We start from the raw sequence: 26,077 nt of genomic DNA, 5'->3' as shown, positions 1-26,077 counted from the left end.
ATTAATAGATTTTTGGGTATAGTCAACCCAAAGACGTGTAAAAGCTCTGACAGAATGACTTGAATAGCGTGATCTTTACATCTTTTGTGCAACGTGCAAATCTGCGAGCCAACATATTTATTTATTTATTTATTTGGAAACAAATACAGATACATCCTTAAACATAAAGTAGATAAAGTAAAAATAGAATTATGGACACAAGGATGTCTCCTTAAACAGTTCCACTAAGTACACTTAATATTTAAATTTACACTTACATTACACTTAGTTGCAGACAACCAGTTAATAAATAAGTCTAACATAATGCAGTGGTAGACATTGTTACAATTTAGATGAAATTACGTGATTTCTAACTTACTCTGTTTGTGCCAGGATTTGTTTTATTCTGAGTTTGTAAGTTTTAGAGGAACACGAAAACATATCTACATCATTAAATCCAGAGTTATGGAGAGCAAACATTCTGTGCAGTGGCGTACGTATACCAGTATTTGTCCTGGTTTTTGAGAGATGAAATAAATTATTAGAGCGTGTAGCACGGGCTGGTATATGAAAATCGATTAACTGAAGCAATTCTGAGGATATGATTTCACTAGTACATATTTTTCTCAGAGTGACTAATTCAATTAAACTCCATCGCTGGCTTAATGAAAGAATATTAAATTGTTTTAAGAGATTCTTGTAGTGGTTTCGACGTCCACCCAAGCGAAAGTTTAGGATACGCAAGAATTTCTTTTGTATCATCTCGACCTGATGGTCATATACCTTATACAGCGGATTCCATATTGGGGTGACATATTCAAGCTGCGACAGCACAAGTGTTCGATAAAGACACATATATGTATCTTTATCTTTAAATGCCTTAGAGACGCGTGTAATAAAGCCTAACATACGATATGCATTATTCGCTATGTGATCAATGTGGTCATTAAGTGTCAACTTGGCATCAAGGTATACCCCAAGATCACGAATACAGGTAACTGTTTCAAGTTCTTGATCGCCTAGTGTAAATCTCGTTTCAATTTTATTTTTGTTTTTCGTAAAAGAGATATGCTTACATTTAGTGTAACTTAAAAATAGTTTGTTACTTTTGCAATAGACATCTAACCTATTCAAGTCTTCCTGCATAAGCAGGACATCATTGAAGTCAACAATATGGGAATACAATTTTAAACCATCTGCATATAATAAAAACTTACAAGACTTAAAACAATCAGAGATGTTATTAATATAAAGTGTGAAAAGCAATGGACCAAGTATAGAGCCTAGAGGTACGCCTGACGTTACCTTAACTGTAGGGGAGATGAAACAATTAATAACTACCGATTGTACTCGGGCACTTAAGTAAGCAGCAAACCAACGCAAGAGGTTACCTTTTATACCGTTGTATGATAATTTTTTTAACAACAGTAGGTTAGGTCCACCTTGTCAAATGCCTTTTGGAAATCTGTGTAGACTGTTTCAATTTGGTTTTTATTATCAAGGCCTTTAAATAAATAATCAGTAAAAACAAGAAGATTTGACAAAGTAGATCTGCCAGCCACGAAACCGTGTTGCTGTTCTATGATTGTGTGTTTTAGCTTTGTGTATACGACTTGGTGTACCAATTTCTCAAAAATTTTTGGAATAGATGACAGTATAGAGATCGGACGATAATTTGCGACTTGAATTTTTGCTCCTGCTTTAAATATAGGCGTAATATAAGCTATCTTCCAAGAAAGTAACCAGAGGACAAACATTTATTAAAAATAATTTCCAAAGGAATAGATAGCGTTTTGCAAGTACGCTTTAGAAAAACCGGATGAATGTTATCAGGACTGGCGCCTTTATTGGGGTCGATATTTTAGAGTGCTGCTAAAATATTGGGTCTGTGGAGACGTACATTGTCAATTAGCGGAGTATCATCGTCGTCGCAACTTATATTTTCAAATTGGTCAATACTGTATGCTCCATCGAAACCGGGTTCAACGACCGAGTGAAAATATTTAGAGAACATATCAGCTATGAATTTAGGATCATCAGATTCGACACCGTCATACCACATTACGCGAGGATAACCTGAGTTAGACTCTTTTAAAGAAGATGCATATTTCCAGAAAAATTTAATATTATTCTTCAAGGAGTTTTCAACGTTGTTAATGTACTTATTATGACATGTAGTAAGAAGCAATTTAACTCGTTTACGTAATAGTGAAAATTCCTGATAATCACGCAGGTTTTTGTAAGATTTCCAACGGGCCCATATTTTGAGTTTGCGTTTTAAACATTTTATTAAAGGTTTAGAGAACCAGGTGGGGAATTTAGATGAACTAATTTTGGCAAAAGGAACATGAGAGTTGATGATCATTTGAATTTGTGTGGAAAAGACATTCACGGCTTCTTCGGCTGAAAGAGATGATAGGAGAGAAAACCAGTCCACTTCTTCTATTGCGCTGTTAATTAGATAATAGTCTGCTTTATAATAATTCCTTTTAATGTTAGCAATACAGGGCATAATATTATTATTTAAAGTATTTATACTACACGATATGTCCAAAGGTGGGTGATGAGGTACCGTATTAAGCAAAGGATCATCCGAACGCTCGATACGGTTTGTTAAAGTAGATAATACTAAATCAAGGAGTCTTCCATTTTCATTTTGAATATTATTGGTTTGTCTTAAATTCATAAAGGACATAGTGTATATTAGTAGTTTAGATGGCTCGCACTCGGTGGAGAATAATAAAGTGCCTTGACAAATGGAAGACCAGTTCAGATGAGGTAAGTTATAGTCTCCAATTATAAGAAAATTTTGGTAACGTGCACTAGAATATACATCGTGAAGTTTATTAAAATATTGGTTATATAAATTGTTGCTAGCGGCCGGTGGAACATATAACACATTTAATAACAGTCCGGAGAGTAAAGGAAAGTATATATATCTCTTCTAAGTTCTCAGCTTCAATATCAGGTATTCGGATAGCCTTTAGATATTTCCTTACCATTACTAATACGCCCCCTCCCCCTTTTTTACCAGACAGTGCCAGATTTCTATCACGTCGAAATAGTACATAATTATTATCATTATGAATTTCCTCATCTCGAATTGAGCCAGTTAACCAGGTTTCTACCAGTATAATTATGTCATAGTCGCAAGATAGCATATTGAGTCTTAATTCAGAAAGTTTGGTTTTAAGCCCTCCACAGTTTTGGTAAAATATAGTAAGGTTATTTGAGTTCATTTTTTAAGAAGTATATCATTTTCATAAATATTTTTAATTAATCATAATACGTTAACAATTATTTTCAGTAGATAGTGTGCGTGTTCCTCCATGTGGTGAATAATTATTATAATATATGAATCAAATGTTTCTAATACAGTACATGATGTGTCGATGATTTTAAAATATTGTGACAATAACAACCTTATAATAATAAAATTAAAACATAAATTAAACACCGTAAAAAAGGAAGTATACTTGTAAAAGCGTACATAAATTAGTATCCCGCGACATAAAGTGAATTCTAATAAATAAAATTTGTACATATTTCTTTCAGCTGATGTACATAAGCAATACATTAAATCATATTTAAGCTTAAGTAACCGTGTATCGTCATCACCTGAGTCTTTCCATGGCACGTATATAATTTTAAGTAATATAAAGAACAAAATGTAATAGTTTGCAGTGACGACAAAAAACAAGAGATATAAAAGGTCTACCAATAAACATGTGATAATAATTTGTAGGAGTCATGATATTTTGGTTAAATCATCAACGAATCGCACATGAATTATCCTTGAATCATCTTTCTTACGTAGTAATATATTACTATTTCTTACCCATACATATTTATAACCCTTTTCCTTAGCTAATGTGCGAGTCTTACTAAAAAGAATTTTGTTTTTAAGAGTTAGGTGTTCGTTTATAAAGAAGCGGGAATTGGTGGTGGAAACGGCCGCGGCGGCACTTGTTGGTATACCAAACAGTTGAGCGGTCGTAAGTGACCTTCGCGATCGCGCGGTACCGATTAGGTCGTCACGTTGCCGTCGAGTTGTCAGTTGCAATATAATGTTCTTTGGGCGGGTCGTGGGTAGGCCTGGAGCCACGCGGTGCACGTTCCTAATATCACTATGATTCAACTCGACGCCTAGGAGCTTACTAATTTCTAACGACAATTGTATTAGATTTTCGCCTTTCCGCTCTGGTATGTTTTGTATCTCGACGTTACAGCTACGAGAAGCCTGGTCGAGCTCATCAAACTTTGTCGTCAGTAAATGTAGGTCTGTGCGAAGCGCGTTATTTTCTTGTTTCATATCACTACCTATTGCTTCATTTGAATGAAATGAGTGATCCCTCTCCTGTTGCGATAACCGTTCATCGCAAGAGTCCATACGCTGCTCGAGCTTGTTAATATCATCTCGAAGTGCTTTAGAAACTTCCAAAACAGCCGAGCTGATGTCTTCACGCAGTTGCTGCCTGAAGCTCGCCAATTTAGTGTCTATGTATCGGGTGAGGGTCTCGGTGTCAACATTCAAAACCGATGACGATATTATACCTCCTTTAGGTGAGATGGATGTAGGAGCACTAGTATTCTTTTAACCCTTGCATGTAGGACACTTCCATTTAATTTTGTTCATGGGTAATATCTTTTTGAAGTCCGTTTCAGTAAGTTCCACGCAGTAATAATGTGTACTCATACTACATAAAGAGCATTTAATAGTATCCTTGTCGTTAAGATTTTTTAAACATTTAAAGCAATCCATGTTCAAATATTTATGGTGATTGATTCCCTCTAACCGCCAACGCTCTCCGCTCCCTATCAATGTCACAATTATCCTTCATGTCTGCTGTAACCACATGACCCAGGTATGTGAACTTGTGCACCCTCACCAGCTCTGCACCATACAACCTCACTGGAGGTATGTAGCTCGGAGAAATTCCGCCTGCCATAAAGACCATGAGCATGCTTTTTTTTACATTATATTTAAGTCCATGCTTTTCTGCATAGTCTTCACACACACGCAGCAAATCTCCCAGCGCGCAGACCGATGGGCTCAGCAGCACCATGTCATCCGCGTAACTGATGTTATTATTCATTTGATTATCAATCGAACATCCCGCATGCATGCTGCTGAGCCCCCCGATCAGCTCGTTCACGTAGAGGCTGAAAAGCTTCGGTGAGCTCCGCCCACCTTGCCTGACTCCGCATTCCAGCCTATACGTGTCCGAGTATACACCCGCCCACCTTATCTGGTTATCCTGATTTGTATACCAGTGCCTGAATATTTCTATGAGTTCCTGAGGCAAGCCAGTGCGTCGAAGCTTGTCCCAGAGTATCGGGTATGAAACCACATCAAAGGCCTTTGACAGATCCAAGAAGCATGCGTACACTGGTGTTTTCCTGCTTGTATAGTACTTGACGGTCTCCTTTAATGTTAACAGTGCACTCTCGGTAGACAGTCCCACTCTAAACCCAAACTGTGCATCATGTAGATCTAGGTATTGATCCAATTGTCTATCCAGGAGGCCGTCAAGTACCTTGGCTGTTATGGTAGCTAACGAAATCGGCCTATAGTTTTTGACATCTGTAACGTCTCCCGTTCTGTCTTTCACAACTGGCACCACCACATTCCTCATCAATTCATCTGGTAAGTATGAATGGACCATGCATATATTATACAGCAGACATAAAACTCTAGGCAAGTGCTCACCTGCATACTGAAGATGCTCAACGCTCAACCCATCATGTCCTGGCGATTTTCCACGAGTCATACACTTAACGATCTTTTTGACCTCTTCAGTTTTAAAAAAGGCCAAGGTGTGATTAGGTCCAGCATCGAGCCCCTCCACTGTATGCTTACTTACATAATCGTTCGTCATAGGCAGCGATTGTACCCTAAAATGATTCATAAACAAATTGGCTATGTCCTTGGTGTCACTAACGCCATTGACACACACAGGCAGGCTGTGCTTAGGTGTTAAGCTTCTGGTGCACTTCCAAAATTCTTTAAACTTTTTATTTTTATGATTTTTAACAATTATATCCATTTTAATTTCATCTTGGTGTTTAATACACCATTTTAATTTAGATTTAAATATTTTCCTGCTTTTGACCATCCAATCATAATATTGACCCACGATGGGCTTGCCAAAATAGACCCAAAGTTGAAAACAACGCTTAGCCTCCCTGTGCGCCTCGCCAACGTGTCGATTCCAACCTGCCACTATTTTATTTTTATTTAAACATTTTCTTTCCAAATGAGTAGCAATCGCAGCCTGTGACAATGCATTTACTATTCTTAGGTACATATGGTCAATAAGTAGCCTATGATCAACACACTGACAAATCTTATTAGCACATTCTATCATTTCACGAGGTAAATCTATATCACGTAACTCATCATTACAAATTTGAGTGTACTTCCCCCCTTGCGAACCACGTCAGCCATAGTAGCCTCGAGACACACGGGACTACGTTTCGGGACTGGCCGAAAAGGCTGAGGGTCAGTTGGCGCATCCTCACGCGTCAATTGTGATGAAATCGTGGCACTGCCGTCCTCTCGCTGCGGACGAGTAGTATTCTTAGTATTCACCATGTGTAGCAGCCCTTCTGGCCCACTGTCCCAGCATGTGGAGACGTTCGCGTTCGATGCTCCTCTTCTTATATTTACATTCATAAAGCAACTAGCTGGTGGCAGCAGAGGTGACCGGTCACTCGATGATCTCTGACATCTGGGTGATGCCATATCGACGTTTTGCTCCTCAAGCATTTGTTTTGTAACGTAGTTAGATTTGATAAACCTAATCTCCTCCTGCAGAATGATCAGATCCTTTAACACCCGGGTAACATCAATGTGGTCAAATGTAACGGGTGGTAGTTTATGCAGCTCCCGGGCCACGAAAATAGGAAAACTTTCCGCATCCGTCTCCTTAAACAAACAAATAATGTCTTCCAATTCCCTTTGTGCCTTTCCATCCTTCCTTCGCGAGATATTTCGTTTTTTTGTCGTTACTGAGTCATACAAAAACACCTTTGCCTTTGATATTTCTTCCTCCGTAAATGCCGTTATGCACAATCGAATCAAACTTTCATTATCCATTACCCGTAATTTTCCTTGTATATAACATAAAATCTCATTTAGTATGACCCGACAGCCACGAGTAATTAAATTTGAAGCCATATTTCAATCCGTTAACTATTCTCACTCACGCTTACTCACTTATGATTACACACTTTTAATATTAGTTACACACAATATTAGTTGTACTTATAGTACTTGTACATAACCCACTGATTTAGTTGGGAGGGAGTCTACTTAACGCTGATGGGTATAACAGCGACGCCTGGTTCTGTCGTGAAGCAGTAATGTGCAAACGTTATTGTGTGTCAGTCTGAAGGAAGCCATAGTGAAATTACTGCGCTCATAACACTTAACATTTTTTGTTTCAAGGTGTAGAACGGAATCACAGTGCAGCGATAAGTACTTTAGTTTTTCAAGAACCCTGATTGCGCACCATGCTTTGGCTTTGCGTAGGGATTCGCTTCATTGTGTGATTTCCAGCTCTTTTACCGCGAGGATGTTGTAGTGTGACACTCAGGTCTAATAGGAATCAGTCCCTGCTGCCTTATTCCAACATTCACACAATATCCACTAAAATATCATCCTCATTAGCTGAATGTGACAATTTTTCTCCAATGTACAAGTGTAGTGCAGATGAGGTAGTAAATGTTGCGGTTCAATCGAGAATTCTGAGCCGAGTACGGATAAAAAGGCGTGTGGCTCACCACGAATGGCGTGCCGCTTTATTCCAGTCATAGATACCTACATAAAATTTTTCTTTATTGTTTATTTGATCGGGGTAAAAAACGCGGTAGCTAAAAAAATAACTTAAAAACGCCTATTCGCTCATTAATTACTGTGGTTAAGAGAATTAAGAACAGACTCGGCAGCCGGCTGTAAAGATATTCGTTTAATAGATTACTAGCAGACTCGATGGACTTCCTGTGCAAATATTGCATAAATAAAAACAACACAGGAAAAAGAAAGCTCGATAGTAATGAAACACACAATTTATTCTATCTGTTTCAATTATAACTATTTTATCTTTAAGATGAGTTCACTAAAATAAACACAGATAGGTAGGTATATATGATTTATAAATTATATAATCACACTTTGAAACCAGCTTCTTCCTGCGATGTTTCCCGGTCGATATGACCTTAAAAAAAAATGAAAAATCTGATTTTTGTGTTTTTGAAGTGAAACTTCCAACAAGGTTGCGTTAAACGTGCTACCATGGAGGGGGTATGAGAGAACTGCTGCGTTAAACGTTCAACGTTCCTGGGGTGGGGTTTTGATGTAGTTTTTGTAAGAAATATTGATAAAATAGAACTCAAACATTTCGTATCTTACTTTAGCTATCATAATCCCACTGTAAATGTTTGGATAAAAATTAGGATATATCTCCACTCGAAATGATACTTAAAAAATGCGAACAATTGTGAATTGTAAGCAATGTTAATAAAGTTTGTCTTAAAGAAACAATAATATAATTTCAAAAAAATCAAATTCTACCCCTTCCTATTTTCATTATAAAACAACGAAGTTTCACTTCTTCCGCGCGGAAAGACTACACCCTCTATTTTATTTTTTTTGATGATTTATAGTTGGAGCTGTTGCTGTCCTTATCCCACTAATGTTCGCTGTTTTAGAATTCTATAACCTAAAAAAGGTCTAAGCTAATACTTTCTTTTAAAGGCCTGCAACTTATCTCTTGATCTTCTACCATTACGCATTACGAACTTTCCCTTACAATATAAAAAAGTCAAAGTTAAATAAACTTTATTTAATTAGGCTTAAACTAAGCGCTTTTGAATCGTCACTATAAATATTTCTTTTAAATTACTGAATTTACTTACTTTATGTTCGGAAAAATTGGAGCTCGTAAGAAGAAGAAGACACAAGAAACTCTACGGCCACTCTTTTCAATCAAGTACAGTATTTTACTTAATTTACAAAAGCTGTAATTTACATAACAAATTAGTTTGTAAGGTTCTTCATCAAATATATGAATCGTGTCAAAATAATATAAATTATCGTACACTGGATACATCAACCTTTAGAGCTTGATTTCATTGTTTGTGAAAGGATGCTTCGTGAACACGATTAACTTCATTTACTTTTTTTTACTCGTGTAAGGCATTGACTATTTGACGTTTGAGTATGTTTGTTGCATCATTTTACATATTATATTGTAATTGAAATGATTTGTAAATCGATGGAAATGTAAATATTGATATAAAAGAGTGGCAATGAGTTTCTTGCTACTTATTCTCATCATTCAATAAGAAAAATATTTTTTTGACATTCATAAGTGTCATTTCCGTGACCTATATGAATAAAGTTATTTTGATTTGATTTGATGGTCGTGGTTACTGTCGTAATAAGTAATTGACACCAACCAACACAATGATATATTAACTATAACAGGTCGACCTGGCACTAAAGAACAAAGATAAATAAAGATTATAATATGATATCCAATCCAAGAATTGCTATTAGTATTGTCATTACCATGTCCATAGTTGTGTATGTACAGCTTGTTGTTGATGATCTCCGCCTCCAGCCTCACCTGGTCTCGACCGGGTCGTAGTCCGGCCCACTGCGACACGAGCGTTGCATTCTGAAAAGTTTATCTTATTTACATAAAATATCTCCTCTCTATATATATAGCCTCCCAAAACATGACAGACATGAGACTTGTGTTGGTCACGGTAGTATGGATTTCGGAACGCCCGAGGCCAGATTTTGGTTGACTTCCTTCTTCATGAAGCCAGAACAACGCAAATTGGACTTGGACCGAGACGAGAATCCTTCCCCTAATTTGAAGCAAGAACTTTCTTCGACGTACAAAAGTGTTGAATGTTAAGCATTCCGCGTGCGATGTATCCAGCTTGATACGACATGGGTACCATCAAAAACAGTAGTGTTGCAAAAGCTGTGCTTCGGCGACCACTTACGATTAGATAACTTCTACTCGTTAGTCCTTCTGTTCCATAAAAATCGTCCTCTTGCTGACGCAGGCCTTCATAGGATAAGTTACCAGTGGGAGGCTCACTTTGAACAGGATGCCGGCTAGATAATGAGTACCGCAACGCCTTTTTCTACCGCGAATCTGTACTGTGTAAACATTATTGTGATTCGATCTGAAGGGCGCCGTAGCTAGTGAAATTACTGGGCAGATGCCGCTGAATTTTTGGGTTTGTCCAGGAATCCTGAGCGACACTGCATTGTAATGGACAGGGCGTATCTTTACCATTACTATCAGCTGAACGTCCAGCTCGTCTCGTCCCTTATTTTCCATAAAAAAAAGCAATAAGTATAAAGGTTCGCGATTTCCGTTGCCAATAATTGTGACGAATGTAACAAATTAGTTATAAAACCTCACTGTACTCACTTTTAATGATGGAAATATTTTTTCGCATCCACTTAAAATAAAGTCGGAGTCTTTTTCATCAACCTGTGTGTTGAAGTTGTCAATTTGTCCAGTGCCTCCTAGTATGCACTCCACGTCACTGGAAAATTAAAATACAAAGTTATACATTCGCTTATAGGTAGCTTTGTTTATTGAACCTTACATTCAGACGTTACGTCACCTTACCTTAACCTTACGTCAGGTTTAATTTGCATTAATTGATATCTATCAAGTAATTATAACTGCATAATATACCTAGGTTAGGTACTTACGTATAGGCAGATACTTATATTTTAAATTTCGGTCTACAGTGTAGACGGATATATAAGTATTTCACAATATTTACGCGTTATTTAGGTACGTCTGTCGTTTCGATTAACCTACATTTATATTCACCTAGAAGTTGCCTCTCTGTCTATCGCCTCATTCTTACCTCTTCTGACGACGTTAGGGTTGTCTTCTTTACGAGTATAAAGACATCTTATAAAAAAAGCGCAGTTTTTTCTATCACATAAATACTTAAGTAATCGTAATTTGAAATCAATATTATTTCGTTGTCAAACCTACATTAGTTGCAGATAGTAACGTATGCGTCGGAAGATCACGACAAAATCCACGTAGTTGATTTTTCCTTCAAAAAGCAGGAACTATTTAAATTGGTAGGTAGGTATATACGAGCTTGAATAAAACCATGACGCGATCTAAAGTCCCACACCTCCTCTTAGATATTATATTATTACCAATTATTCGACTTTTGGTCTAAGTATGATGGTAATTAATAGGTACTTAGTTATCATGAATGGTGATTTCATAATAGGTAATAGTAATCACTTTAAATTAGATTGTTTCAGCGTCTTTATGAAGCTTAAAAAATTTAAATTTGGATCCCAATGACCTTCTTTGCTTTTTTATTTTTCTCCATTTTTAAAAATAGGTCGGATCGGTGAAGTAGTTGACGAACAAAGCTCGCTCGTGCTCGCTCGTAAGCACTGTGAGTCCCTACTGGATAGCCACACTGACGTGGCCGTCACGCGTAGGTAGGTACTTACGGTTTCAATACCTACACGGGGAGTGAGACAGGCCTGGTATTGTTTAAACTATGGTGGATTTATAAAATAGATGCGAACTGAACTACAGTTTCGCTGGATATCAACCAGAATATTAGAAAATAATAATTACTTGGGTATGATGTAGTGGCCAGTGCTCTTGTCCTGTATTGTGTAATTGATCCACGGAGCGTGCACCTGGAAGTGACAATCAAATATAATGTTAGGTACTTCTCTATGTATCTACTGAGGATAAATAAGAGGACTAATAATCTTTTGATGTTCATTATCACTGTTACAAGAAAGGGGAATACAGAGTGGATGCCTCGAGTTTTGCGCCCATTGTATAATACAAACTTAGTCTGGTAATGAATATTGTAATATAAAAAAAACGGTGAGTATGACTTAGGACCGTAAAACAGAAGTGATAACTTCATCAAGGTGAGGTTATTACACAACTATTTTTCAATCAATCTCATGGTCTATAAACTCTAGCAAATGTTACCTTCGCTATCTGCCCCCGAACTGGCCTCACTCTTTCATCTGGCACGACGTCCCTTGCGCCCAGCCCTAAACAGTTGACGACCACATCGTATCCGTCATATTGTGGGTCTAGCAGTGACGTCACGGAGTCGCGAATAATGGGCACATTCAATTCTCGTAGCCGCTCCATGTAACGACGCAGTAGCGTATTGGTCACCACTTTGAATGTGGTGAATATTGTACCAGAGCTGAAAAGAACATCTTTATAATGTTGGGGGGAAAATACAAATTCAGAATTTCTTGGAGAGATACGATCCAGAACGAGACGGTTGTACATTTGATGGCGAGAAAACTCTAAGTGCTCAGGGAAGTTAAGAAAAGGAGGCTACAATACTCATGATGAGAAGAAGAAGAAATTAATAAGTCTCAGCCTATACACAGTGAAATAAAGTATAGTAAGAAATATGAGGAACTATAAAAACGTAGGTAAATCACGCGATTTACAAAGCAGCGACCTTATTTTAGGCTAATCGACGCAGTGATCATAAAAGTGAAATATTCTTACATATAGTTCGCCGAATATAAGTCGTTCACATAATCCAGGTGACGTTTGTCCAGGGTTCGGAAACCATACACATCGTTGTGCCACCCCATTGGTATGGTACCGGCACTGCCAGGTCGGTACAGCTCATAGACCGGCATCAGGCACACGTCGTATCCACCTTGCACCCAGTACTCGTGGAGTTTTCTGAACGATTCCATGCCCCATTTGCTGAAACAGTATACAACTATTTCAAAAAATATAATTTTTAACCATGAGATGATTTTTATTAGGGTTCCGTAGCAAAATGGCAAAAAACAACTATAAGAACTATACTGTTGAAACTTGGTAAATAGGTGTATTCTGTGAACTGCATTAAGATTTTTACACAAAAGTAGAAAAAAAAAACAAATATTTTGGGGGTTCCTCATACTTAGAACTGAAACTCAATTTATTTTTATCAATGGATAAGTCTTCAAAAATAATATTGAGGTTTCTTATATGATTTAAAGTTAGTTATACTTTGCTTAGGTACCTGATAAGATGGGGTGGAGTATTGCTACTTAAATACGGCAGCCACAGACCCCCGCTGCCATCGCCTGTCGTATTTGGCGTCAACTCACTGCCTATTATCGTCACCTGCGACCAGTTAAGTTAAAAAGGCAGCCAAATCATAAAAGCTAATAGTTTTTATGATTATAAGGCGAGATGGTTAAGACATTGTTGTGCGTTAGGATTCTGGAAACCCGAAAATAATAATGCATGTTTCTTTGAATCGTATAGTGCACTTAAATACAAAAGACTTAAATATTATAAGAAAGAGACAAACAATAAACATAAAAATTAGGAAAATGATTGACCCTAAAAGCCTTCCCTGCAACTTCCCGCATATTCCATACCTACCTAAACGCTTCAAATTGTATTCTATGTTTTTGAAATCTTTATAAAAGAACTGAGAACATTCATTTGATCAGATATTGAATTTCAGAGTAATTTAAAAAAATTATGTCTGATAAAAGTTTAATAAATACATATTCTGTTAATTTTCAAACAGCAATAACTTTCGAATAAATAAACTGATTTTCACGCGTTTTTTTGAGCCTCCTTCTATGAGAATCTTTGAGTTTCAATTGATCGAACTTGGAATTTCGAAGTAATTCCGAAAAAACACATTTTTCCGTTTTCTTGCGTCAATTACAACTCACGAACGAACCAACATACACACACACACAAACATGTATACAGACGTATGCACACCGTCTTGGGAATAGTCAGGGAGCTTCCTAGGACCTTAAAACGTCCAAATCTGATAACTACGCGATTTTCGAGAAACGGGGTAAAACTTATTGTTTTTACCCCGAAGCTTACTTCCCAACTTTACTTGAAGTTAAAAAACTGGAATATTATTTAAATACTACTATACTGCCATACCTATAGGTACTCTACCTATAGGTACTCTACCTTACTAAATTAATTTAACATTTAATTTCTTACTAGCCTAAGGCTAGATTGTAATTAAAATGATAGAACTTTGTTTTTTATCATAACATGAAAATAAATAAAAAAATCAAGAATCAAAGTAAATCTGCAACAGCATCTGCTGTTGCAAAATAGTTGCAATAAGTATTTTATTGACAGAGGAGCTCATTAAGGGGAGGTTGTTTCCTAGTTTAAAAATTTCCATGAAAAAAACCTGAGATCACCACTGTGGACTTGAAGAGTTGGTCAGATGGGTCATGCAAGCGGAGTATTGATAAGTTTTGCGGAAGTGATCGCCCCAAAGTAACCGTCATGAACCAGTCTAACCATTCATGTATACTTAAAAAAATCTATAAAAGTGGGTGATTCACGCAAAGCATACTACGAGTATCACAACATATCCAGGCAACTCACATCAACATTTGGGTATTTCTCCTTAATCCTGAGCGCACACGTTAACCCATTTACCCCAGCCCCCAGAACCAACACTTTAGACATTACGGAATTCAGACCAACTGCTGCTGAGTACCAAACAAATCAACAATACCGTTAGTAATAGCAATCATATGTAATGTTTATATTTGTATTATCCGTCGTTATCGGCCCGAGTTCAAAGGTGTCGCGTCAGTCTTATATGTATGCGAATATTTATAGCTTACATATCCAAGTATTGCTTAAATATCTAGGAATGAATAAATGCTTTGGTTCAATTGATTCCGTTATTAATTTATAATGGGTGTAAGATGATCATTGGCGCTCCTTGTATTGCCATATAAATAAATTAATTAAAATTGCAAATTTTTGGGGCATAACGATAGATTACGACCTATTCTCAGAACAACCAAATTAACATATAAAATTTCATAAAAATCGATCAAGCCGTTAAAAAATGAGCAGGGGTTAGAGCGACCGGTTCAGCGGGATCAAAACTTAAAACAGTAAGAGGACGTGAATTAAGCACGCACTCGATTTGCGTGAGTAAAGTATATATTTATTCATAGGTAAGTAAAGTTTCACCTATGACGCGTTTAAGGTGGAGTTGGACACTACGTACGTGTGTTTCCCAGACGCCACCGATGTGTGCGCAGCTGGGTGGGTTCATTTTCCAATTAATGCCTCGGTTTACAACTCCCTCGTTAAAGGATGCACAAAATGACTTCGACTTTAAAAATTTATGTAACTCATCAAAATGCGTTTTTGCTCCTACAAAATTCGTTCCGTTATCGGAAAATAAATTAAGACACTCACCGCGTCTTGAAATAAAACGCTTGAACGCACGTAAAAAAGACTCCGTACTAAGATCGACTGCTAGCTCTAAATGAACTGCTCTAGTAACAAAACATGTAAAAAGACAAATGTATGCCTTTTCTTTACGAGCACCTCTGTACCTACTTATCAAAATAAAGAAGGGACCGCAATAGGCAACACCAGTATTTAAAAATGGCTTCGCTTCGTTCACGCGGGGTGCCGGTAACACTGACATGTACGGATTCTGTGCACATGGATTAGCTCTGAAGCACTTGTTACAAGCTCGAAAGCGTTTTGCGTACATGTCTTTGTCTTTTGTCGTAATAATGATAAAAGTAGGTGAGGTCTGGCATGCATATATTTGCGGTGATAAAAATCTATGATCATTACCGTAATATGATGATTTTTAGGCAACAAAATGGGATGCTTAGCGTCAAACGATAAGGAAGATTTATTTAGTCGCCCTCCAACGCGGAGTACACCATCCTTATCAATGAACAGCGAATAAGGTAATAAATATTTTGGGACCTTGCATTGCTTTTGGATTGCTGAAATGACATTTTCAAAAAACAAAAATTGCAAGGCGCGTAGCACAGAGATCTCATGCTTCAAATGATCAACCATAATAAATTCAGCGCGTGGAAGTTTATGAACAAAACGAAAAACATACACGATAATGCGTAATAATTTTCCCCACGACGAGATGTGCGATGAAAGTTGAAGAAGAAAGTTTTCGTTTGATGAAGCTGTTTTAACAACCAGAACTTTGATTGGTCTATACTCTAAAAGTTTAGAATCATCTTCTTCATTAAATGTAAAATTATCCAACGGCCATGACGATGGATCGTTTCGCGCCCACGGTGGGCCATGCATCCAAAGTGGATGAACTAATAATTGAGCAGGTGTTAAACCCCTAGAAATACAATCGCTCGGGTTTTGCTTACCCTCGACGTGATAAAAATGTTTAGGCGCGAGATACTCTTGTATCTTTGAAATGCGGTTAGCGATAAAAGTATCAAACCGATGCAGGGACGAATGCGTCCAATATAATGCGACCGACGAATCTGTAAAAGCGAACACGTTATGTATTTTACAACGCGACTTTACAGAATCACGGATAAAATTAAGAAGTTGTGCCATAAGTAGCACAGAGCACAGCTCTAGTCCAGCTAACGAGACCGTACGTGTAGGTGCAACGCGGCTCTTAGCCATCGCCAACGTAATGCGGTTAGGTTCATCTGGAATAACAACACAAAAATATACAACGGCACCGTAGCCTCGTTCGCTAGCGTCCGAAACACCTAAAAGTATAACGCGATGTGTGGCGCTATCGATAACAAAGAAACGCGGAATTTCAAAATTATGTAAAAGTGGCAACTCCTTCCTAAAGGTTGCCCAAGATGTACGAATATTTTCTGGTGGTGGATCATCCCACCCGACGTTCGAAATCCACAATGCCTGAATTAATAACTTTGCATATAAAATAACAGGTGCACAGAAGCCATTAATATCCCACAGCTTAGCTACTGTGGATAACATAAGACGCTTAGTACATTCAGGCCGCGGAGTAAAATTAATAGCAATGCGAAAAACATCTTCGCGTGGACACCAACTTAGCCCCAAAATTTTTAATGAATCATCATTGTCAAAATTCACGCTGCTTGACAATCGATTCTCTTGCGATATGGCATTTAGAACCTCTGCTGAATTACTGACAAATTTAACTTAATTAAATTCGCCCAATTTAAACATTTTAATTAAGTCCTGCGCTAAGCTGGCACCACTAGAGGGTGTACGTGTCGATACGCACAAATCGTCCATATATATGTTATTAGATGCAACGTCCGCAGCGCGGGGGTACTGACTCTGTTCGTCAGTTGCGAGCTGCCTCACGGCGCGCATGGCTAGATAAGGGCTGCAACGCAGGCCGAAGCAAACGCGAGTAAAATTATACATTTTTGTATCAAGTTCGTTTTCAAAACGATGTAAGATATTTAAAAAACGCCTATCCGAATTTCTTAAAATAAGATTTAAAAACATTTGTTTAATATCTGCCGTGAATGCTATTTTATAAAGTCGAAAATTTAAAATAATTGTTGTAAGATCGGGTTGCAAATTAGGACCTGAATGCAAGCAGTCATTTAATGAAATGCCTGTCGTAGTCTTGTGACTCGCGTCCAACACTACACGGAGCTTGGTGGTAAGTTTGTCAGAGCGACAAACACCATGATGCGGAATAACATAAAATAAATCCCCCTCTTTCATTCGAGGCGCGGGTTCAATAATACCAGTAGCTAAATATTCGCGAAGAACACTGTCGTACTCTTAACGTAAAAGAGGACTCAAATTTAACTTACGATTTAAATGCTCGTAACGACGTCCTGCAGAAATTAAATAATCCCCTAAACACGAGGGGTCGCGGTTGAAAGGCAATGCCGTAATAAATCTGCCGGTGCTGTCACGTGTCGTATTATTTTTAAAAAAGTTTTCACATTGAAGTTCAGTAGGTGACAAGTACTTAGCAGAAGGCACCTCTTGTAAAAACCAAAAACGATTAACTAAATGTTCGAGAGAATCCTCAGTCGATGTGAAAAAACTACAAATAGAATTTTGTTTTTGTACAGAATTATTAATTTGAATATTTTCTACGGAACCAATTATAATAAAACCAAACGCTGTCTCTAATGCGTCCGGATATCCGGGCGGGCCAACTACCTTATCCGGTCGCAAGATTTCCGTAAAAACTTCGGATCCAAGTAATAAATCGACATGACCGGGTACATTGTACTCCGGGTCTGCAAGCGTAACATTATGTAAATAACAAAGGCATGATGTATTTATTTTTGCCGAAGGCAAATTGTTTGATATTTTATTCAATACAAATGGATTAATATGTAGCGAGTAGCCCGACTCTTAACTTGAAATTAAAGTTAAATTAGTATAACTCCCTATTGGGTATGCTTTGTCGCCAATACCTTTAACATAAAGTGAGTAATGTATATGTTTCGTACGAAGTCCTAATCGTTTGCAACACTGTTTCGTAATAAAGTGATTTTGTGAACCCATATCAATTAAAATGCGAATTTGTTTTTGCGAACCATCCTTACAAAGTACTTTCACGCAGGCCGTACCTAACAAAACGTTCCCGCTACGAGCGGAGGTCTGCGGCCCGATTCACGTAATTTTACATGAGCGATATCGCAGCGACATCTGTCGTTCACCTAAGATTCGTATTCACGTGATTTAAATCGCACGTTCGCGAAACGATCCTATCCAAAAATCGCTATAGCGTATTCACGTCAGCTAGACGGACTTCAATCGTTGTGTTAGTGGTATTCTGCTATCTTTTTACAATCGGTTACAAACGATTTAATGTCAAATCGAACGTCTGAGAAGTCGCTGAACTGAAGTTAGTAATTTGCAGTTGTTGGCTTTTGAATTTTTTTTTCATAAACATGAATATCAGCTTATCTTGGCTACTTTTGGATCTTTCCGAAAGGGAAGACCGGCGAAGAGAACGTCGGCGCCGAAATAATATGAGGATAAACAAATATTTTGCTTTCGAAATGACAGATACGGAGTTCGTGAAAACATTTCGTTTTACCAAGGATTTAGTTCGTAGTTTCGTTCCTCTAATTCCATGAGAGCGTAATACTATACTTAGTTTCCTATTTAGGTTGGTAGTTACCAAGATCTTAGTAGGGACCTACCTACTTATCTGACTAGATATTTACTATATTTAAGACTTTAATTAAATAAATTATAAAATCATGTGCTTTTTACATTATAGGTATTATTTTATGCTACAGTAAATAAATACCTTCTGTATTTATTTACCTTTACCTATGTTATTGGACTAATTATATACCTACTTAATTATTTATTAAATATTGTAGGTACTTATTACAGCTTTTATGAAAACACTAAAATACTTAGCTCAGTAAGTAATTCAAGCTGACGCACGGTTACAATCTTCTTCGAGCTCATTTTGTTTAATCGAACAAAACGAGACGAGAAAGAGTTACCTACACTTGGGCGAAAATTCAGTTTGACTTTGATGTACGGCGGTTTTTTTTAATTATAACCATTTGGGTATGACTTTTCATTTTCAGCCTATTAATTTCTGTATAAAAATAATTATACCTTACCTTTTTACTACTCTACGGCTTCAAATATTGTTAGGTTGAGTACTAGTAACTGAGCAAAAGACTCTGATATCACAATAAACATATTTAAAAGAATAAGGTAGAAAATAAAGGAATAGTAGAATTTGACTGGCAATGTCCTATCGCAAGTCGTCGATAAGTCGCTGAGTTTCAGTCCTATTGAGTTGTCGTCCTATCGAATCAGTACGTGAATACCAATTTTAGACCAAGTTTCAATAGGACGACTTCTGAACTACAACGATTTTTGGATCGTTAGAATATACGTGAATCGGCCTATTGTACAGCGCTTGACATAGCGCACACAACGTCACTCGTAGTGTTATCAATAATATCAGCTGAAGCGGACGGGCCAACTTCAGAGCGTCGATGCACAACGTTCTTCGCGCCGAGCGTAAACAGGTTCGCCCGAGCTGAAGTACTCGCGGGTGGGAAAGATACAGCCTCACCGCCCGGAGCCGCCTGCGGCCCGATTCACGTAATTTTACATGAGCGATATCGCAGCGACATCTGTCGTTCACCTACGATTATTACGTGTACGTAGTATTCACGTGATTTAAATCGCACGTTCGAGAAACGATCCTATCCAAAAATCGCTAAAGCGTATTCACGTCACCTAGACGGACTTCAATCGTTGTGTCAGTGGTATTCTGCTATCTTTTTACAATCGGTTACCAACGATTTAATGTCAAATCGAACGTCTGAGAAGTCGCTGAACTGAAGTTAGTAATTTGCAGTTGTTGGCTGTTGAAAGTTTTGTCATAAACATGAATATCAGCTTGTCTTGGCTACTTTTGGATCTTTCTGAAAGGGAAGACCGGCGAAGAGAACGTCTACGCCGAAATAATATAAGGATCAACAAATATTTTGCTTTCGAAATAACAGATACGGAGTTCGTGAAAACATTTCGCTTTACCAAGGATTTAGTCCTTGGTCTTATTGAAGGCCTCGTTCCTCTAATTCCATGAGAGCGTAATACTATACTTAGTTTCCTATTTAGGTTGGTAGTTACCAAGTAAGATCTTAGTAGGTACCTACCTACTTATCTGACTAGATATTTACTATATTTAAGACTTTAATTAAATAAATTATAAAATCATGTGTTTTTTTACATTATAGGTAACTATTAATAGGAGTAGCATTTTATGCTACAGGATCTTACCAAACCATTGTTGGTCAGAGTAATTTCAACTCAGTAGGTATCTCAACCTACAGTGTCTAGAGCAGTGCGACAGATGACTAAAGCACTCAATGATGTTGAGCTATTCAAAAAACATATTTATTTTCCTCTTACTCAGGATACCTTTACCTATATTATTGGACTAATTAAATACCTTCTCAATTATTTATTAAATATTGTAGATACTTATTACAGCTTTTATGAAAAAACTAAAATAGCTAAGTAAGTAATTCAAGCTGACGCACGGTTACAATCTTCTTCGACGAGACGAGAAAGAGTTACCTACACTTGGGCGAAAATCCAGTTTGACTTTGATGTACGGCGGTTTTTTTTTATTACAACCATTTGGGTACGACTTTTCATTTTCAGCCTATTAATTTCTGTATAAAAATAATTATACCTTACCTTTTTACCACTCTACGGCTTCAAATATTGTTAGATTGAGTACTAGTAACTGAGCAAAAGACTCTGATATCATAATAAACAAATTTAAAAGAATAAGGTAGAAAATAAAGGAATAGTAGAATTAGACTGGCAATGTCCTATCGCAAGTCGTCGATAAGTCGCTGAGTTTCAGTCCTATTGAGTTGTCGTCCTATCGAATCAGTACGTGAATACCAATTTTGGCCCAAGTTTCAATAGGACGACTTCTGAACTACAACGATTAGCCTACTGCTCATGTGTAGCAGTGACTGTCGCTCGATTTACTGGGTTTTTATTATCGATCCAGTGCAACATAGTATGATGCCTGTATCGACAATGCTTACATACGTTTGTCGATTTAAACACCGAAACAGTGTGTCGTAAACTTAAACAATTAATACACGATTTATTATTTTTAATAATATTAAACCGTTCGCGAGGCGTCATATTCTGAAACCTCGCACTATCGTAATAATGATTGTGGGTTTTCGAAAAACAAACAATACAGCAATAACTGTTATTATTATTATTATTATTAGTTCCAAATGATTTCAAAATAGTTTGGAATATCGCAATTTCGCTTATTCATTTCAAATGCGCGAGTAGTTTCGCTGTCGACCTTTTTAAGAGCAATATACAATAAAATAAAGTCGCTTATATCATGTAATTTTAAATTTCTTAAGGCCGACACAGACGATGCAAATTTATCGACGAAATGTTCCAGCTGGTTTGCGTTAGCAGTGGCGTGTGGTTTGTAATCAAAAATAGTGTCTAAATACGCGGTCCCCAAAAGCCTCTTATCCTCATACCTATCGACTAGAGCCTGAAAAATAATGTCATAATTATCAGGTGACGGAGTTATGTCTGAATACACTGACAACGCTTTGCCAATTAACTTACCAACCTTTCCGGATCGGCGCGCTCCGCCGCTCGATGTACACCTTAGATCGGCAAGTGGTCGGCGCTCGCGCAGCGTTTTCCCCGTGGGTATTATTTTACGTGTAGTAATAAAATGCTTATAACTATGGTGATTTGAATGACTGTCACTGAAAGCTATTGAAACAAGCTATAAGACCATGTATAAATTATTCATTTAGTACTTTTATTTTATTTCACACAGACTTTTCTTTCCACAATAAGTGTAAAAATATGTATATTTTAGAATAAATGATGAATTTCAATAATAATTACTAGTTTTATTTACTAACTTTTATGTTTTTGTAATAAACATTATAACTATGTTCTTTATAAAATAAAACCAAAATATACATGTTCTTTATAAAATAAAACCAAAATATACATGCCTTTATAGTAATATTTTAATATATTCATGCAGAAACAACCCCACGAAAATGATGATCAACAGAAATTGCTTAGAATAGATATTTAGCTTCTAGACTTTTATTTATATACCATTCGGTAGGAAATTTAATCTAGATTTTTTTCTAATAATAGTAGATCAGATTATTTATAAAATCCTATACTGTTTGAAGCAAAAACTAGACTGGGGTAGGAAATTCATTATAAAATACAAAGATTTTTATTTTTAGATTTACATTTTGTCATGATAATCTATGTTTTCTGTTCATTCAGAACATCTATCAAAATGGCAATGAATTACCTATTCAGCAATATATAAAACATGTACACCATAAAACAAAAACGATTGAGAAAAGCTGAATGAAAGTGGCTTGCGTGGACGCAAAATCGTTACACACACACACACATGCTTACGTGTATTTACACGGCCCTATACGGGTGCTCTAACTTCGCGCCTCTTGAGAATTCTGAATTTCTTTGCATAAGACTTGCTTACTGTCCAGACTGAGTGGTATGACCTAGTGTCATGTTTATTATCAATTATTATATCTATAAATTTTATATGAACATGGGCGGGCTGTCTAAACGGGAGAATAAATTAGAAACAAGTCTAACAATATTTCTAGAGCTTTATTATAATATGACTAATAGACATACAACAATGAAATAATAATATTTATAGAAATTTATAACCAGTAAGTACAATTATTTTAAAAATTTATATAAAAGAAAAATTTCTAGAACTTTATTGTATGACGAATAAATAATCAGTAAGGCGAAATACTTATACAAATCGTCTATAGTGACATCAGCCCATTGCCCCAAATACTTGGGAACGGTGGGACGATTGCTATATTGTTCAATATTTAGCCTTGCGTATTTATTTGTCTCTGACGCTATGAGACCCATAACGTCCACGTCCCAAATCTTCAAAAATATCTCTGTAGGGTCATTAGAAATAAATGCTGGCCCAGGTTGACGTAAGTAAGTTTCTTGTTGGCCGGTAAAACTATTGAAGTCTTCCGCCCACTGAAATACTTCACCTACGTCAACAGGTTCATGCCCCCCCAACACATTCAAATCCTCTGGCACTACCACCGACTCATCCATCACACATTCGTCTGGAATAAAATCATCCACATCAAATTCATGCTCTATTGCAAGACCTTCCGTTCTAGCAATTACTTCGTGACGCAAGCGGTGGGTTATTGCCCTCGTCGGCATTTGAGTTGCCTCCTCAGTGTCCTCGTCGGACTGGTCTGCATCCGACTCGCCTTCGCTGCCCGAATCTGCTAGTAGCAGGACAATATCATCGTCCTGCAGCAGCGAATGTCGAGCCTCCAAAATGCACCGGCCCTGAGCCGTTGAGGGTGAACTAGCCGCCACTCCAGATGTCTGAAACAAAAAAAAAAGTTAGAAACCATGATGATGAGAGTCGAGAACGATAAAGATGTAAGAGATATTATAAAACAGAGACTATTCAAGTAATCAAAGTAAAAAAGAGAAGAAGTGTCTAGAAACAAAAATTACGTTTACTGCACGGGCCCCTAATATTTATTTTATACTGTTTTTTTAGTATTTGTTGTTATAGCGGCAATAGAAACACATCATCTGTGAAAATTTCAGCTATCTTACTATCACGGATCATATGACAGCCTGGTGACAGACGGACAGCGGAGTCGTAGTAATAGCGCCCCGTTTTACCCTTTGGGCACGGAACCCTAAAAATCAAAGTAAAAAAGAGAAGAACTGCTAAGAAACTTATTGCCAGTGTTCAATAAATATTTACTGCCTTATCATTTCACAGATTCTACCAAATACAATGAATGGAAAATGATACAACAAATAAGTTGTGTTTATTGAGATAAATAACTACAAAATCTATAAAGTAGCTATTATTGGTCTAACAAGGGATTTGAAGTGGCCAGTGCTTGCGACGGTGCAAGGTCGAACTTGTCGAGAGCAATTATAGCTGTCGACAAGCCATTGATCGTTGATACCGCTAAGGCGATTTGAATACTCACTAGCACAGCTAAAATTACACAATGTCTATACCTACGTTATGACTCTGTCTATGGAAACATAATTTGATACCAAATACAATAAATGGAAAGTGATATAACAAATACGTTGTGTTTATTTAGATTATTATAACTTACTACAAAATGTATAGAGTAGGTATTTTTGCTCTAGCAAGGGATTTGAAGCGGCCAGTGCTTGCGATGGTGCAAGGTCAAACGTGTTTAGGCTAATACAATGATATTACTTACACTTGCAGCCCCGACCTCTAAATTTATCGATGTCATCGTCGGCGGGCTCCCCGTCAGCTCTAACTGCCCATCAGGAGTGGCCCTGCACCGATACAGCGGCACAGACATCTCTTGGTCAGACATTATTGTTGGATATATGTTAGTTTCTGTAAAAAAAATGCAATGTGTTTTATTTGTGCACAGTAAAAAAAATGATAACCTCCTTTTTTTAAATCGGGAAAAATACTTCATCTGAAAAAGAATAACACCCCATATCCAGACACTCAGCCCCACTCTCTTCTGACACTCACACATTCAAGATGATAAATTTATATGTGTGCGACCATTTTGAGAGGCATTTAGAATCAATTTTATAAAAAAAACTATAGAATATTGGGACAAAATAACTACAGAAATGTATTTTACGATAGTTTTACAAGTAAAGTTATGATATTTCAATGTATTCTAATAAATAAAAACAATAAAAAATCATTAGTTACAAAATTTGAGTGGAGGCATTTTCAACAAATAAATATACCAACAAAAACTATGTATTAGACTATTATAATTATTGATATGTATTGCAAATATACTCTATTAGTATTATAAAAATAGCAACTTACTGATTATTAGGTAATAACTCTTCAAAGAACAATATTCGTGCACACTCTTGATAACGTCCGCTCGCTGCGCCGCCCGCGAAAAAGTGAACACAAAAATGCTATGTCCGTAAAACTATGACGTCGAATATTGGTGGTCTTGAATGGTAACGGATCGAAATGTGTATGGGACTTCACTCGTTCATAACTGCGTAGGCAAATAAACCATCTTGTACACCTAATAAGGGTGAATACTGGGTGAGGTAAATGAGTGCCTCGGGGCACAGCCGCTCTCATTGTTTTTTGAATTACCAGTGCCCGCGGGCACGTCCGATGCGGAAATCTTAAATAGTATAATTTATCCGACTTGGAAAGTGAGGGGTTATTGTGTATTGCATCCTTGTAACTAGAAAAAAAGATTGGCCAGTTGCGTACGTCTCCGTCAAATCCCTTTAATTCGATAGGGGGGAGTTTAGCTTTCCGAGGTAATAATGAATTATCAGCGCCTTGAATGTTCATTGCCGTTTTCGGTTTATTTAATGAAACTTGACGTTGTATATTACACAGAATCTCTTCAAATGCGATAAGTTTTTTATACCCAGGCACGCATGCAGGTTCAATTTCCATTTGGATGCGATTTAAATCGTCTAAAACCTTTTCGAAGTTTAATCGAATCGAATCAACCCCCGACGCTTGGGTCAAAAATTTTTCGATAAGGGTGTCATCGGTCAAATTTCGTGATAAATCATAAATGCCTTGGATCTTTTCAAAATAAGCCGCAAGTTTGGCTTCCAATATAGCTACTTGCATCAATTGTGACATCGACATTCTTATACAATGTATTAATTTTTTTTTTATATTAATTCGTTCTTTCGAACAGGCTATAGCCAGG

The 26,077-nt window shown here is 37.1% G+C and overlaps 2 protein-coding genes across 4 annotated transcripts in view; both read right to left on the bottom strand.

The window, feature by feature from the left end:
• LOC126968825 (D-amino-acid oxidase) overlaps window positions 1–26,077 on the bottom strand; it is a 34,642-nt gene that overhangs the window by 2,058 nt on the left and 6,507 nt on the right. Inside the window, exons 1-7 of one of the 3 annotated variants that reach the window (XM_050813972.1) lie at window positions 14,418–14,647; window positions 13,060–13,163; window positions 12,549–12,755; window positions 12,006–12,231; window positions 11,634–11,698; window positions 10,437–10,554; window positions 9,554–9,662 (exon numbers count right to left, since the gene is read on the bottom strand). In XM_050813972.1, the coding sequence (XP_050669929.1) occupies window positions 9,554–9,662; window positions 10,437–10,554; window positions 11,634–11,698; window positions 12,006–12,231; window positions 12,549–12,755; window positions 13,060–13,163; window positions 14,418–14,501 (913 nt within the window). In that variant the 5' untranslated portion in view covers window positions 14,502–14,647. Of the gene's footprint in view, window positions 1–9,553; window positions 9,663–10,436; window positions 10,555–11,633; window positions 11,699–12,005; window positions 12,232–12,548; window positions 12,756–13,059; window positions 13,949–14,417; window positions 14,648–26,077 lie in introns of those variants that run through there. The other 2 variants (XM_050813974.1, XM_050813973.1) reach the window with 2 other exon arrangements.
• On the bottom strand, window positions 22,954–25,168 carry LOC126968826 (uncharacterized). The gene is made up of 2 exons (XM_050813975.1): window positions 24,608–25,168; window positions 22,954–23,732 (listed from the first exon to the last, which is right to left on the bottom strand). The coding sequence occupies exons 1-2, from the start codon at window positions 24,899–24,901 to the stop codon at window positions 23,043–23,045; spliced, it is 984 nt and encodes a 327-aa protein (XP_050669932.1). The 5' UTR covers window positions 24,902–25,168; the 3' UTR covers window positions 22,954–23,042.

This window comes from Leptidea sinapis, chromosome 16 (genome assembly GCF_905404315.1).
Source record: "Leptidea sinapis chromosome 16, ilLepSina1.1, whole genome shotgun sequence".
In the NCBI taxonomy this organism is placed as follows: domain Eukaryota; kingdom Metazoa; phylum Arthropoda; class Insecta; order Lepidoptera; family Pieridae; genus Leptidea; species Leptidea sinapis.
Note: the sequence above shows the minus strand (reverse complement) of the source record. Positions and strands in the feature narration are given on the sequence as shown.